General features: G+C 40.8%; 1 protein-coding gene across 1 annotated transcript in view; it reads left to right on the forward strand.

Moving 5' to 3' along the window:
• ELAPOR2 (endosome-lysosome associated apoptosis and autophagy regulator family member 2) overlaps nt 1–15897 on the forward strand; it is a 192671-nt gene that overhangs the window by 148895 nt on the left and 27879 nt on the right. Inside the window, exons 13-18 of the mRNA XM_062179066.1 lie at nt 1309–1446; nt 2978–3241; nt 4248–4421; nt 7363–7552; nt 9099–9195; nt 9857–9958. Coding sequence (XP_062035050.1) covers nt 1309–1446; nt 2978–3241; nt 4248–4421; nt 7363–7552; nt 9099–9195; nt 9857–9958 — 965 coding nt within the window. The remainder of the gene's footprint in view (nt 1–1308; nt 1447–2977; nt 3242–4247; nt 4422–7362; nt 7553–9098; nt 9196–9856; nt 9959–15897) is intronic.

A 15897-nucleotide genomic window follows, 5' to 3' on the forward strand; every position in this document is an offset into this window, starting at 1 on the left:
TACTGTATTACCGAGTACAGCAGGTACTTGTGCACTTGACATACTGTATTACCGAGTACAGCAGGTACTTGTGCACTTGACATACTGTATTACCGAGTAAAGCAGGTACTTGTGCACTTGACATATTGTATTACTGAGTACAGCAGGTACTTGTGCACTTGACATACTGTATTACTGAGTACAGCAGGTACTTGTGCACTTGACATACTGTATTACTGAGTAAAGCAGGTACTTGTGCACTTGACATACTGTGTTACCGAGTACGGCAGGTACTTGTGCACTTGACATACTGTATTACCGAGTATGGCAGGTACTTGTACACTTGTATTACTGAGTACAGCAGGTACTTGTGCACTTGACATACTGTATTACCGAGTGCAGTAGGTACTTGTGCACTTGACATACTGTATTACCGAGTATGGCAGGTACTTGTACACTTGTATTACTGAGTACAGCAGGTACTTGTGCACTTGACATACTGTATTACCGAGTACAGCAGGTACTTGTGCACTTGACATATTGTATTACTGAGTACAGAAGGTACTTGTGCACTTGACATATTGTATTACCGAGTGCAGCAGGTACTTGTGCACTTGTATTACTGAGTACAGCAGGTACTTGTGCACTTGACATACTGTATTACTGAGTACTGCAAGTACTTTTGCACTTGACATACTGTATTACCGAGTATGGCAGGTACTTGTACACTTGACATACTGTATTACTGAGTACAGCAGGTACTTGTGCACTTGACATACTGTATTACCGAGTACAGCAGGTACTTGTGTACTTGACATACTGTATTACTGAGTATGGCAGGTACTTGTGCACTTGCCATACTGTATTACTGAGTACAGCAGGTACTTGTGCACTTGACATACTGTATTACCGAGTACAGCAGGTACTTGTGTACTTGACATACTGTATTACCGAGTACGGCAGGTACTTGTGCACTTGCCATACTGTATTACCGAGTGCAGCAGGTACTTGTGCACTTGACATACTGTATTACCGAGTGCAGTAGGTACTTGTGCACTTGACCTATTGTATTGCTGAGTACAGCAGGAACTTGTGCACTTGACATACTGTATTACTGAGTACAGAAGGTACTTGTGCACTTGACATACTGTATTACTGAGTACAGCAGGTACTTGTGCACGCTTGAAGGAAAATCTTGAGAGTTATGTGCTCTGCACATACAGCCACAAGCCTTATAGGGCTTATTCTAAGTGTCAATATATACTTGTAATGTAGACATAAGTATATTAATACTGAGCTTATTTGTATGTTTCTCTTCCTGTGTTTTAGGATATTAATAGGAAAAGTACCAATGTGGTGGAATCATGGGGTGGAACCAAAGAGAAACAAGCATACACCCACATCATCTTCAAGAATGCCACGTTTACGTTTACCTGGGCCTTCCAGAGAACCAATCAGGGTCAAGATGTAAGTTCCAGGCACTTTTTGTTTAAACACGAAGATGATTCCCCCTTGTGGTGATGTATGCAAAGTGATGGTTCTAATCTGGAGGAAAAGGTAGAGTTTCCATTGATGTGAAATTCACCATTTGATTGAGATAAAACGGTACTTTTTAAATTTTGGGGTAGTAAGAGTGAAATGAAACAATGCAGTGTATCTTTGAATTACTTTGAACTCCAAACAAATGAAATCCTCTGAGTCTTAAGAAAAAGAAAATCTAACACCATAGACTTAAAAAATTACCTTTCAGGCTTTCTGAGGCTTTGATAGGTTTGTTAACTTTCTTCCTCTTCATCGAAATGGCGTGACATTTGTCTAGGAGCCACCAACTAGTCCTGTTTCATTTTTATCATTATAGTAATGTCTCCTTTACAGCCTGGAGAAGGTGTACATACATACCTTTGAGTTTTATAACACAGAATAATTTGCCTCCTTTCATTTCTCTGTTGGAATAGACCAAATCCTCTCCTAAGTAAATTTCATTGTATATTTTGATATTTTCAGGGCTATTATTTTTTATTTTATTTTGTAGTTTTACTTTTTAGAACAGTGTAATGAGAATTTTGATGTATCCTTAAAATACCTTCTTTATTTTTACGGATTTCCCTAGTCAAGATCTCTTGTTCAGAAGCGGCCCTAACACTGCAGTGAAGAATGTGGGGCACTTTGTCTTTCCTCTTTAGGAATTTAGTGGGAAGACCATTTCCCGGATTTTTCTTGAGTCTGGGTGTTTTTTACAGGTGTTGGTGTTCCCACTGTGTGTGGCAGGAGTGTGCCACGAAATCCTCCTTTCCCCTTTGCCTTCCTTCTGTAGTTGTCCCAGACAAGAAAGCATTAAGTAGCCTGGGTATCACTGCTCTGTGCTGATGGAGTGATGTCCACTGCAGGATGAAAACCAGACCTTAATTCACCCAGTGTCAGAAGGGGGAATATAGTAAGACCCAGCTTCTTAACTCCCGACTCCAGAAGCTCTTGGTAGAATCCGACTAAATTGATGAGGGAAAGGCAGGCTCCATGGAGTGGCTGCCTGTGAATTACAGTTAGTGTTTGCATGGGGACCGCACGTCCTACTCTTCCTAGATTTTCTAATCCCTGTTCCCAGGCCTTTTCACTCTGCTATGCTGTCAATATTTTAATAATCATTGGATTTAGACTTTTATCAGAATAAAGAATGGTGTGAAGTAAAATTGCCTCTCTTGAAATATGACAGTTCTTTCAGATATGAGGTCTGTAAATATGCCCAAGTTTATACCAATTATGACAGATCTTGTGGTAACTGTGGCAAAGCGCCAATAATCTCATAGAGTGGACGTTACCTTCTCGGGTCAAGATTTAAGGTCTTTTCATAAGAACCAAATAGGAGTGATATTAACCCATTGCCAGTGCCAAGCTATTAGGATGGAACACTCTGCTTGTTCTGGTGATATCAACATGAGACATAATCTGTTGTACCACCAAGCTCCAAGGCAGAAGTCACTACTTTCTGCTCTCTTTTTAGAATAGACGGTTCATCAATGACATGGTGAAGATTTATTCTATCACAGCCACTAATGCAGTCGATGGGGTGGCGTCCTCATGCCGTGCCTGTGCCCTCGGTTCTGAACAGTCGGGCTCATCGTGTGTCCCCTGCCCCCCAGGCCACTACATTGAAAAAGAAACCAACCAGTGCAAGGAGTGTCCACCTGACACCTACCTGTCCATACATCAGGTCTATGGCAAGGAGGCTTGTGTTCCATGTGGGCCTGGAAGTAAAAGCACTCAGGTGAGAGAGCATGCATTTTGAGAGAGAAACTCAAGTGTTCTGCTTAATGCTTCATAGGAGCTATGAAGTTGCCATTGGTTCTGAAAAAAGACTTTTCACCCCATTTTCCTGTTTTCTCTCCTCTTATATTTATTGAGCTTTTACTATGAGCACTTAATACTGATGTGCCATAAGTATACTAGGTACTGGGGATGTCAAATACTAAGAAAAACACTTAAATAAGAATGGTTTCCAGAAATATAAAAGCTGAGTTGTCATGTGTTATTGACTGCAAATGAACTGCCACTATAGGCTAGCAGCAGGAGTTTATAGGGAACTGCAAATGTATCTTACATTTTAAAGGCAAAGATTGGGCTGGCGCCATGGCTTAACAGGCTAATCCTCCGCCTTGAGGCGCCGGCACACCAGGTTCTAGTCCCGGTTGGGGTGCTGGATTCTATCCTGGTTGCCCCTCTTCCAGGCCAGCTCTCTGCTATGGCCCGGGAAGGCAGTGGAGGATGGCCCAAGTGCTTGGGCCCTGCACCCGCATGGGAGACCAGGAGAAGTACCTGGCTCCTGGCTTCGGATCAGTGAGATGCGCCAACCGCAGCGGCCATTGGAGGGTGAACCACCCGCAAAAAGGCTCTGTCTCTCTCTCTCTCACTATCCACTCTGTCAAAAAAAAAAAAAAGGCAAAGATTGATGCTCTAGTAGGAGTTAGGGAGAAAGTAATTATGCTATTTAGAACAGCGTAATGGGAATTTTGACTGTCTCTTAAAATACCTTCTGTAAGAAGCTAACTTGAGAATTACTTTACTCTGACTTTGAAAAAATCTGAATCTTCTTTGCCTATAAAAATCTACTTAGAGTTTAGAAATTTTCCCTATTGGTATGGTAAAATATGTTGGAACCAAGATGAAATTACTGAAATAGTTTTCATGCCTAGAACTTTTTTGGGAACACATTTTTTTTTTAACAACAGCTAATACTTTTTTATTTCTTTAAATCTCTTAATCTTTAATTGAAGGACCACTCCATTTGCTACAGTGACTGCTTTTTCTACCATGAAAAAGAAAATCAGAGTTTTCACTATGACTTTAGCAACCTCAGCAGTGTGGGCTCATTAATGAATGGCCCCAGCTTCACCTCCAAAGGAACAAAATACTTCCATTTCTTCAATATCAGCTTATGTGGGCATGAGGTGAGTTCTGGCTGCCAAGGTGAGATGCAGCTATATTTCAGAACTGATTGAGGTGGTATTTTCTGTATTGATGGAGCAATGAATTCTCCTTGGAAACTAAAACCCAATGTCAGGAATTGGCCTTTGAATACTCAAATCCTCTTGTACTTCTGAGCACGTTGGCAGCTTCATCTACTTGGGACAGCCTGTCTGGTTCCCGGGACATCAAAGCACTTATCCAACCAGCTGAATCACTAGCTTGGAGCTATGGGGTGTGAGCGCTTTGAGCATCCTTCATGTTTGTGTGAAAGTGAGTCATGTTTGTCAATCTTTATTTTTTGAGGCAAGCAGTTGTGGTTTAAGCAAGTTTTATTCTTGCTTATTGGAGAGAGAGAGACAGACAGGGTGTGTGTGTGTGTATGTGTGTGTGTCTCCTAACCTGAGAACCTGAAATCCAAACTGCTCCAAAATCCAGAACTGTTTTTGGAGCATTTCTTGTTTTATATTTTCAGGTTAGGGATGCATAACTTGTAAAGTCTGTGTATATTTCTAAAAATATTTATAAATATTTTATAAAATCCAAAATATGAAACACTTATGTTCCCAAGCATTTCTGATAGGGTACATTCGGTTGGTATTTATGTTGGGTACCTATGAGATCCATGAGCGGAGATTTGTTGGGAAAATTGGCTCACATGATTATGGATAGAAGCCAGGACTCCTACAACAGACCCACTGCAAGCAGACTCTGGGATTCTGGTAGAGCTGAGTCCAAGTCTGAAAACCCCAGCAGGAGGAAATCCAGCCATGTCATTCTCATCCTAGGGCTGCAGGGCTGAGCGCCTAGGGGGCTGCTGTCTTGTCTTCAAACCTGGGACCAGAGATCCCAGAGTTCTAACGTCCATGGCAGGTGGAGTAGTGTCCCAGCTCCAGGAGCAGGAAGTACTCCTTTCGCTGTCTCTTGTTCTATCCAGGCCCCCACCAGAGGGGATGGTGCCCACCCACATTGAAGAAGGATCTTCCCCGCTTAGTTCCCAGCTCATACACCATTCTCCTCTGGAAATACCCTCACAGCTGTAGCAAGGAACAATCCCATAACAACTCTCTAGGTATCCTTTAATCCAGTCAGGTTGACACCTAAAATTAACCATCATATGTATGTTGTCATTCTGAAGGAAAAAAGACTTCCAAAAAGAAGCTTGTCTCAAATAAAAGGGAGGTTTGCAGGGACAGATGTTAGTTGCTAGGAAGCATCTGCTTGTAAATCATGGGACTTCATTTTCTGTAGGAAGAATCAGACATTCACTGATACCAGTGATGGTCAGAGTTGGAGGACCACATATCCAATATCCTTATGAACACGCAAGGTTGGAGTTGGAAACTATGGCTACAGCATTAGCAAAGATAACAATATAATGAGGTGTTTCCTTCATGTCTCTTTTCATGTGAGCCCCTAAGTCTTCAGCTGTCTTCATTTTGAGAAGCTGTGCCAAACTTGCTCAAAGGAAATAGAGATCTGATGATCACAAAAGTTTTCAAACTAAAAAAATTCTGTAAATTTCACGTGCTGCAATATTTGTCCTGTTCTGACTTTACATGGGGAGATCTAATACACTTGCTAGATTGGTTAGTCACTCAGTGCACTCAGTAAATAAATGTATGTTAAATACCTGATATGTCCTGAGACCGTGTGAGGTACTAGATTAGATTAATTGCATTATCTTCACACATCGCAATCTTATCCTCTTATTTCCAGCATCTCTTGTTCTATCTGCCTTCTCTTTACTTCTGTCATCTTTGTCATTCCTTTTATTCTCATTCATATCCTTTTAGTCTGTTACTTCCTCTTTATTTTCCTCAGTAATTTCTCTCTGCTCTTTTCCATTGTTCCCCCCCCCCCTTGGATTCAACAATTTAATTTACGCTTAGTAAAAATACATCTGGTGAGAAGGCCTGGTGGAGAGAGAAAAATGTATAGGCTATGATTACAAGTGTGTTAACACAGAAAAGTTTTTATGCCCATCTGTTTAAACTTTATATCTATGCCTAGTGAAATAATTTCCCTGTTTTCTTTCTACATTTCTTTATAGAGTAGTGGAGCAAGATACAGTTTATTTTGCAGTGTGACTATATGTATACTAAACAGTTTTCTAGTTTTTTTAAAAAGATTTATTTATTTATTTTAAAGGCAGAATTACATACACACACACACACATCCAGAGATCCTCCATCTACTGATTCACTCTTCAGGAGCTTCTTTTGGGTTTCTCACATGGGTGCAGTGGTGTACCCACTTGAACCATCTTTTGCTGCTTTCCCAGGCCATTCACAGGGGACTGGATTGGAAGTGGAACAGATGGGACCTGAACCAGTGCCCATATGGGATGCTCTTGTCACAGAAGGTGGCCTAGCCCAGGATGCCACTATATTGGTCCCCAGTTTTCCAGTTTTTATAAACTATGCCTTCCAGCTAACCTCTAAATGATTAAAAACTAAACCTGTATAATTCTTTTCAACTTACTGAACTCTTCATCCGTCACATTGCTTTCCTGCCACACATGGATCCACAGTGTAGAAGGAAGAGCAAGTTTTTTTGTGCATTAAAATCTTCAAAACAGTTTCCTGGTCTGTTTGCATACATATTTATCCTATGACTTGAATATTTTGTGGAAGACTTTTATTTCCTTAAGTTAGATGGCATTCATCCAGCACAAATGAAACTTGTGTTGAAAGAGCAATTGCAGCCTTAAATTACTGTATTTGTTACAATTGCAGTGGCTCTCAACACTGGCTGGACACTGAAATTGCCTTGAGAGCTTTAAAAAATGCTACCAGATCATTCAAGTCAGAATCTCTGTGCTGGGGAGAGAGCCCCTGTAATATTGGAGTCACTAGCTAGCTGAGAATCAGCTTACAGACTGACCTTCAATAAACCCTCTCCTTTATGACTTTGTTTTCCTAGGGGAAGAAGATGGCTCTCTGTATGAACAATATAACAGACTTTACAGTAAAGGAAGTGGTGGCGGGCTCCGATGATTACACAAATTTGGTAGGAGCATTTGTGTGCCAGTCAACTATTATTCCTTCTGAAAGTAAGGGTTTCCGAGCAGCCTTATCATCACAATCCATTATTCTGGCAGATACATTTTTAGGTAAGCTTCCTTTGGTTCATGCTATACATGCATATATTTATTCTAACATGTTGGAACCAACAACTTGTCATTGCATTGCTGATTAAGGCCCATAGGTAATTCCAAGTCATCACTTTGTAGACTCTCCACCAAAGAGGGTTTCTGTTGATCAATTTCAGTGAATACAGCACTCTGAATTTGTGTTAACTCATATGTGAAATGTCTTTTGTGAAGCTCTGTATTTTTCATCAGATTCCTTAGGAGTTTAAGAGGCAGAATACTTTTAAAAACAAAAACTAAAAACAAATCAATAATAGAAAGCAATATTATATAAACCTGATTCACAGTGTATGCCACCAGATTTCATTATCTATTCTTTTTTTTTACGATTTATTTATTTATTTGAAATGTCAGAGTTACTCACAGAGAGAAGGAGAGGCAGAAAGAGAGAGAGAGGTCTTCGATCTACTGGTTCACTCCCCAATTGGCCGCAACGGCTGGAGCTGTACTGATCCGAAGCCAGGAACTTTTTCCAGGTCTCCCACAGGGATGCAGGGGCCCAAGGACTTGGGCCATCATCTACTGCTTTCCCAGGCCATAGCAGAGAGCTGGATCGAAACCGGCACCCATATGGGATGCTGGTACTGCAGGCAGCGGCTTTACCCACTATGCCACAACGCCAGCCCCTCATTATCTTTTTTTACTTCAGAACTAAGTTGGTAGCAAAGATGGGGCTGTCAGGTTTCATTCCCTGTGTGCCCGTTCTGTCTCAGTGATCCTGGAAGGTGTAAGGAGAGTACAGGTCTCTAACTAGTCAGTTTTAGGGACCGGGTTCATTAACACCTCTGGAATGGAGGTTAGGAATGTGTGGCTTTAGCCAACCCCATCAGTGATTCTGATGTGTAGCCAGATTTGAGAATTATTGCTATAGACTACAGAGGAAATTAACGTCAACTTTCAGCACCAAGGACAGTTATTTGGCTTAGGAGCGGTGTCAGAACTCTTACAAAGTTTGCTGTGTAACTTGCATTTTAGTTCTGCCATCATTTTCTCCTAAAGAGATAGGCAAAGTGCATTAGTTTTCTGCTTATTATATTAAGAAAAATTTGGACTTATTTTCTAAAAATTATAGTGCTAAAAATTATTCTGTTGTTAATTATGTTTATATTTAATATGAGTAAAAGTTTGTGTTAGCAAAGTAGCCCAACTCACTCAACAAAACTCAGTGGAGGTTGACAATTCTAATAGTAGACTTTTGAAATGTTAGAACTGGACTGCGCTTTATAGATTATTGACATTACTGCCTGCATTTTACATATCTAGAAAATAAGATCCAGGAAATTGAAATGACTTAAGTCAAATTACAAAGCTAAGGAATAGAATATTTTTCTTTTCTATTCTGGAGACTTTGGGAAGTTTCTCAGTCTTATCTGAATGTCTTAAATAAATTCAGCGTTTCTGTTAAAAGGATATTCATCAGAATAAACCTGTTTACTATTCATGTACTCAAAGGCTAGATAAATCTTATTTTCTCATATTGCTTAATAGTTTATTTTTCAATCTCTAGGAGTGACAGTTGAAACAACATTGCAAAATATTAATATAAGAGAAGACATGTTCCCGGCTTCACCAAGCCAAATTCCAGATGTGCATTTCTTTTATAAGTAAGTGAAGATGCTGCTTACCTGTGTTTATCTAAATAAGCATATATACAATAAATATATAATTACATATTATGTATACTTGTTGTTTCTCCACATCTCTATGTACAAATTCGCATTCTAGATAAGTTTCTAGTGGCAGGGAAGATGTATTATGTCAGCAGGTATCTAGCATGGCAGTTTATTCCTAATGGCTAATCAGTAACTGATCATTAAGTGAAAAGCTCAGTAAAAAGAAACATGCAATGTTTTGAAAACTTTGAATAATTTTCCTCAAATGACAATCCATATTCTTGTAAATGAGGCAATAAAGAGGCTCTGCTTCATTGTCTAGGCAATAATTATTTTTAAATTGCTCATCAAAATGTCAGCTCAAGTAGATGTGACCTCTGCTCATGTAAAAACTTTTTATTATAATTTTAAGTAAAATCATAATAGCTTTGCTAAGTAACTTGATAATAGTATATCATTTTACCAAGGAAAATAGTCAACTTTCCATAGGTAGTGAAAGTAAATGACCTGAATGTGTATTAAAATTTCAAATTAATGAATACATTTTCTTTCTCATTTGTTTATACAGCATGAGAGCAATTATACACCTGACAGTTTTGACTTTTTAATCTGTATCATAACTTTTTTAAAAATATCATTTACTTTACAATAGATCTTCTACAACTACAACGTCTTGCATTAATGGCCGATCCACTGCTGTGAAAATGAGATGTAATCCTACCAAACCTGGAGCAGGAGTGATCTCAGTCCCCAGGTATTCTTATTTATTTATGATTATTCCACATTTGTACTTATTATAGGAAACACAACTTTCTAGAGTATAGCCATTTGAAAACACTCTCTGTAAGTATAAAGCAGAAAAACAACAGAGGAATCTGCAAGTTTTTCTTTTTTTTCCTGGAAACCTTTTATTTAAGGAATACAAACTTCATGCATTTCATAAATACAGCTTTAGGAACATAGTGATTTTTCCCATTGTACCTGTCCTCCCAACCTTCTTCCTCCTCCTTCTCCTATTTCCATTCTTATTTTTTACAAAGATCTGTTTTCAATTAACTTTATACATATGATTAACTCTATACTAAGAGTTCAACAAATAAGATGAAAAAAATTTTGTCTCAGCAGTCAAGACAAGGGCTGTTCAAAGTCATTGCATCTCAAAGTGTGAATTTTACTTCTATAAATTATCTTTTAGGTGCTATATTAGTTATCACATCAGGGAGAACATATGGTATTTGCTCTTTGGGACTGGCTTATTTCACTAAGTATGATGCTTTTCCAGTTTCATCCATTTTGTTGCAAACAACAGGATTTCATTTTTTTTTTTTTACTGCTGTGTAGTACTCCATGGTGTACGTATCCCACAATTTCTTTATCCAGTCTTCAGTTGATGAACATTGGGTTGATTCCATCTTAGCTACTGTACATTGAGCTTCAATAAACATGAGGGTACAGATAACTCTTTCATATTCTGATTTCATTTCCCTTTGGTAAATTCCCAGGAGTGGGATGTCTGGGTCATATGGTAGGTCTATATTCAAATTTCTGGGGTATCTCCATACTGTCTTCCACAGTGGTTGTACCATTTTACATTCCCACCAACAATGGATTAGAGTACTGTTTCCCCCACATCCTTGCCAGGACTTGTTGTTTGTTGATTTCTGTATGAAAGCCATTCTAACGGGGGTGAGGTGAAGCCTCATCAAGAATCTGCAAGTTTTTCTTATAGGGATGTGCTGAGCACCTGTTAAGAGGAATAAATCCGGCCAGCACCATGGCTCACTAGGCTAATCCTCCACCTGCGGCGCCAGCACCCCAGGTTCTAGTCCCGGTTGGGGTGCTGGGTACTAGTCTCGGTTGCTCCTCTTCCAGTCCAGCTCTCTGCTGTGGCTCGGGAGGGCAATGGAGGATGGCCCAGGTGCTTGGGTCCCTGCACCTGCATGGGAGACCTGGAGGAAGCACCTGGCTCCTGGCTTCGGATCAGCGCAGCGCCGGCTGTGGCGGCCATTAGGGGAGTGAACCAATGGAGGGAAGACCTTTCTCTCTGTCTCTCTCTCTCACTGTCTATAACTCTCTCTGTCTCTCTCTGTGTCTAACTCTGCCTTTCCAAAAAAAAAAAAAAAAAAAAAAAAAGAGGAATAAACCCTTGTCCTATCTCACTGTAGTCATGGGTCACTTTGTGAGGGTGGATAATGATATGAAATGAGTTCCTGGACAATTTGTGCTTGTGGAACCATTATAAGGTGCACTTATACAAGCCTGGATTGTATAGCCAACTGTACATGTAGACTGTACTATAATATTATGGGACCACAATCCTATGTGCGGTCTGTACAGTGCATGACTGTTCTTCCAGCCTCCTTCATACTGTTGTCCTATTTACCTCTAATTAAAGCCTAATTTTCTTGAAGATTAATTAAGCAACATATAATTAATTATACTGTTCTATCTTTGTATCTGTTCTTTCTGTTTAGCCTCAATATCCTTGAGAGCTAGATTAGGATCTGCAATGAACCAGTTGGTTGATCTAGACTAAATAATTTAATCTCTGAGTCACAGTAAAGGGGTAGGGGCCAGGGTAAATAACTTGTGTGATCTGTTTCCAGCTTGCCACATTTCTGATTCACAGTGGCATAATCACCAAAGTAGGTCCGACCTACAGAATACATAGTATAGTTCATTTAGCTGGTTGACACTGGGGCACCAGCTTACTACCCACAGTCTAGATATGGCTAATACATTTCACCTTGGGTAGAACGCATAGGAGAAAATAAGCCATTCTGTAGACTCAGATGTATTGTGAGCTTTAATAAAGACTGCTTGTATTGACATTAATGAACTTTAAATGTCTCCTGATTTTCATTTTTCACAGTTATTCATTGCTTAATATGTTGATTATTTGTAAACATTTTAGGATCAAGGTACCCCAGTGTGGTCTTTGCCACCTATGGAACTAAGCTGTGCTCATCGGGATTTCTCAGGCACCTTCAGCAGAATACCTTGGGTGTGTGTTTTAAAATTTGATTTTTTTGAGCCTTCCCTAAAACTTACAGAACCTCTGGGTATTGAGCAAAAGAATGTTTTTTAAGACAACATAAGGCAATTTTGAAGCATAGTAAAAATTGGTAACCATTTATATTAACTCACCTTTTTTGGAACTAGCTTATTTCTCCCTGAGAGATTCTCTAACTTCGGTCTGTATTTTAGTTTTCCAAAAAACTCATCTCAAATGACAGTGATGGACAGGGTGGAGCCATTCACCTGTATTCTGGCAAAACTGTGTCTGTAATAACAATGCAGCATCCTCCAGTGTGGTCCAGTGCTCTAGGGAGTGGCTCGAACCTCTCAGCCTCCATGTGTTGACCTTTAGTTCTTACTTGAATCAATTTTCCATCAGGGCACAAGGGGGAGCTCAGGGATCAGAACACATGGAAAAGCAGCTTGTCTTGAAATAATTAGATTTTTCTTTTTTTTTTTAAACAGCTCTGGGGTTGAATAAAGATTCCCTACTGACTGAAAAGAAACATTAACAGAACCAGGTTTCTCAGGCTACTTTTGACTCACTTTGCATTTTGAGGGAGCTTTAAGATTTCCAGGGAAAAGATGGGGATGCTAACCAGACACTTTGCCTTGAAAAGCTTCAGTAAGAAGTTTTGGAGGGAGACACTGGCGATGCAGAATGGATGCCACCCAGGATTATCCTTTTTTGACCAAGAATCTCAGCCAGCAAGGCAAAATTGACTTTATCAGTATCGTTGGTTGGGTTCTGAATCCAGGTGGTCTAGAAAAATGTCATGAGATCCTCAGCCATTGAAGAATGCAAATGGCTTAACAGACAATCAGTGAGGCAGGAAGAAAGGGGAGAGATGAATTCTGTGTATACCCTATGTAAAATTTAAATGGAGCAGCAAATTACCCAGGCTGCCTACTCATCTGCAGTTGGAAACCCCAACCTGTCTGTTTGGTCTGGCAAATGCATTTGGTTTCTAGTTCCGCGCAGTGTCTGGAGGGTGTGAGATACTGTGGATGAAAGCAGTGTGGTGTTTGTGGCAGATGAAATCTGACAGCTGGAGTGGACTTTTGAGGTTTTTCTAGTGCAGTTTGCACCTTGGGCAGGGAATAAGCTGCTGACACAAGAGACTGCTAAATATCCCTAAATAGCTGCCCCTCCAGCCTCTGCCTGAAAGGCTTCCCAAAGTGCAGTCACAGTCCTGTGTGGTCAGAGGGACTGAAGGCTCCCCTTTCCTTAGCAGTAACTTAGACCCAAGTATTTGGGCCAAAGAGCTCCTGCAGAAACTTGAGGAATTTTGAACTGTGAAAATCTTATTAAAACTTTATTAGAAAACAAGGAGAGAGAGAGAGAGAGAGAGAGAGAGAGAGAGAGCCAGTTTTACTCTGATAATAGCGATGTCACAGCTCCTACAGGTCCTTGAGCCATGCCTTGTGTTGTGCAGAGCAGGGATACGGAGGTCCCAGGTGGTATAGTTCCAGAGCAGGTGCTCAAGGCGGCGTGGTTTTCTAGCTTTGTCTCTTCTCTTCGTGCCGTTGTGCTTTCATCTTGCCACTCCCTTCTCCTCCTCCATTCCTCATTGGCAGAGATTTGCAAAGAAGAGGCGAATATCACATTTGTGCTGGAGGATAACCCAACTTATCTGCAAGTTAATGTTGTATTCTTTTAAGTGAGTCATCTTTGCTGAAACAAGAGCTTTTAAAAAATTTAATGTTATGAATTAAAGTAAAATCATCATCGCCTCCCCCTACCTCTCCTCCAGTTTATTACTATAATGTCACTGTTTGGGTAGTTTATTTTTTAAAAAGATTTATTTCTTTTATCTGAAAGTCGGAGTTAGGAAGAGAGAGGGAGAGGGAGAGAGAGAGAGAGAGGGAGAGAGGGAGGGAGAGAGAAGGACAGGAGAGGAGAGACAGACAGATCTTCCATCTGCTGGTTTACTCCACAAATGGCTGCAAGAGCTGGGGCTGGGCCAGGCTGAAGCCAGGAGCCAGGAGCTTCTTCTGGGACTCCCATGTAGGTGCAGGGGCCCATGGACTTGGGTCATCTTCCACTGCTTTCTCAGGCACATTAGCAAGGAGCTAGATAGGAAGTGGGGCAGCTGGACATGAACTGGCGTCCATATGGATTGCCAGCACTTCAGGCGGCTGAATTCACTATACCACAGCGCTGCTCCCTGTTGGGGTAGTATATATGTAAGCCTCAAATTTTTTTGCCAAACCCTTCCTTTTCAGTGTGTAGCCCATGGGGATAATTGAATATCACAAAAGGGGTGCTTAGAGGTTCTGTCCTAAAGTGTTTGGGGTCCTAACACTGCGGGGCTCTGATACAGCCTATCTATATCAGCCTTTGGATCCCTTCTACATTAGTGTAGAATTTTCTTTGGTCTTTGGGGAAACAAGTTCCTTGCTTTCTTCCTCTGAACCATTTAGGGGCAAATAATATAGACCTATGTTTGCACAAGTTAAATTTCAAAAAGCAGTAGAACTCAAAAGATTAACCCAGCTACATTCTTAAAACACTAAAAACTGAGCAGACATACTAAAGCATTAAGAACGTAGATGAAACTTCTAGAACAGAATTCAGACATCAAGAAGTCATCTTAAGGCATGACATTACAGCATCCCAAAGCATTTATCCAGTTTTAGAGTCAGTTTTAAAATCGGAGGATAGGGGCTGGCACTGTGGTGTAGCGGGTAAAGCTGCTGCCTGCAGTGCTGGCATCCCATATGGGCACCGGTTCAAGTCCTGGCTGCTCCACTTCTGATCCAGCTCTCTGTTATGGCCTGAGAAAGCAGCACAAGAACCCAAGTCCTTGGGCCCCTGCACCCGCATGGGGGACCTGGAGGAAGCTCCTGGCTCCTGGCTTTGGATCGGCACAGCTCCAGCCGTTGTGGCCAATTAGGGAGTGAACCAGTGGATGGAAGACCTCTCTATCTTTCTGCCTTTCCTTCTCGCTCTGTGTAACTCTTGACTTTCAAATAAATAATTAAAAAAGGAGGATAAAACTTGTTTTTTTTTTTTGTTTTCTCACTAAAGAAAATATAGACTCTATAGATCAAAAAATCAAGGGAGGAGGGCATGTCAGTTAATTTACCTGGCCCTTGGCTCATTCAGGTGCAATTAAGCCAGGATATGATTTTTAGAAAGGGAGATTTTTGTGGGAGCTTGGAGATTTAAAAAATCTTCTGTTCAAACTTGGTCTGCTACAGTCTTACTGTTTGTGTCCATCTAAAATTCATAAGCAGACACCAGGCCTAATGCCAGAGCTAAGGTGAGAATGTTGGAAAGTGGAGTCTTTGGGTGGTGGTTAAGAATGATGGCTGCGCTCACATGCTTGGGATTGTGTGCATATGCAAGAGAACCCAGAGAGATGTAGGTAGCCTCTTTCTCCATGTGAGGAATACAGGGAAAATGAGAGCAAGCCCTCACAAGCCAAACCTGCTGACACATTGAACTTGAACTTCATAACCTCTGGAATGCGTTTCTGTTGTTGATAAGCTGTCCAGTTCTCTGTGTTTTGCTGTGACAGCCAAAACCCACTAAGACACAATCATAAGGTATCAATACTCTCCAGCCTCAAGGCAAACAAAATTGGAGCAAGATGCAGCAGCATTTCCGGGATCCCACAGGCGAGGGCTTCCTGCCAGTGATGAGGCACCCTCGGCTGACAGAGGCTGGGT

The sequence above is a fragment of the Lepus europaeus genome, chromosome 20 (genome assembly GCF_033115175.1).
Source record: "Lepus europaeus isolate LE1 chromosome 20, mLepTim1.pri, whole genome shotgun sequence".
In the NCBI taxonomy this organism is placed as follows: domain Eukaryota; kingdom Metazoa; phylum Chordata; class Mammalia; order Lagomorpha; family Leporidae; genus Lepus; species Lepus europaeus.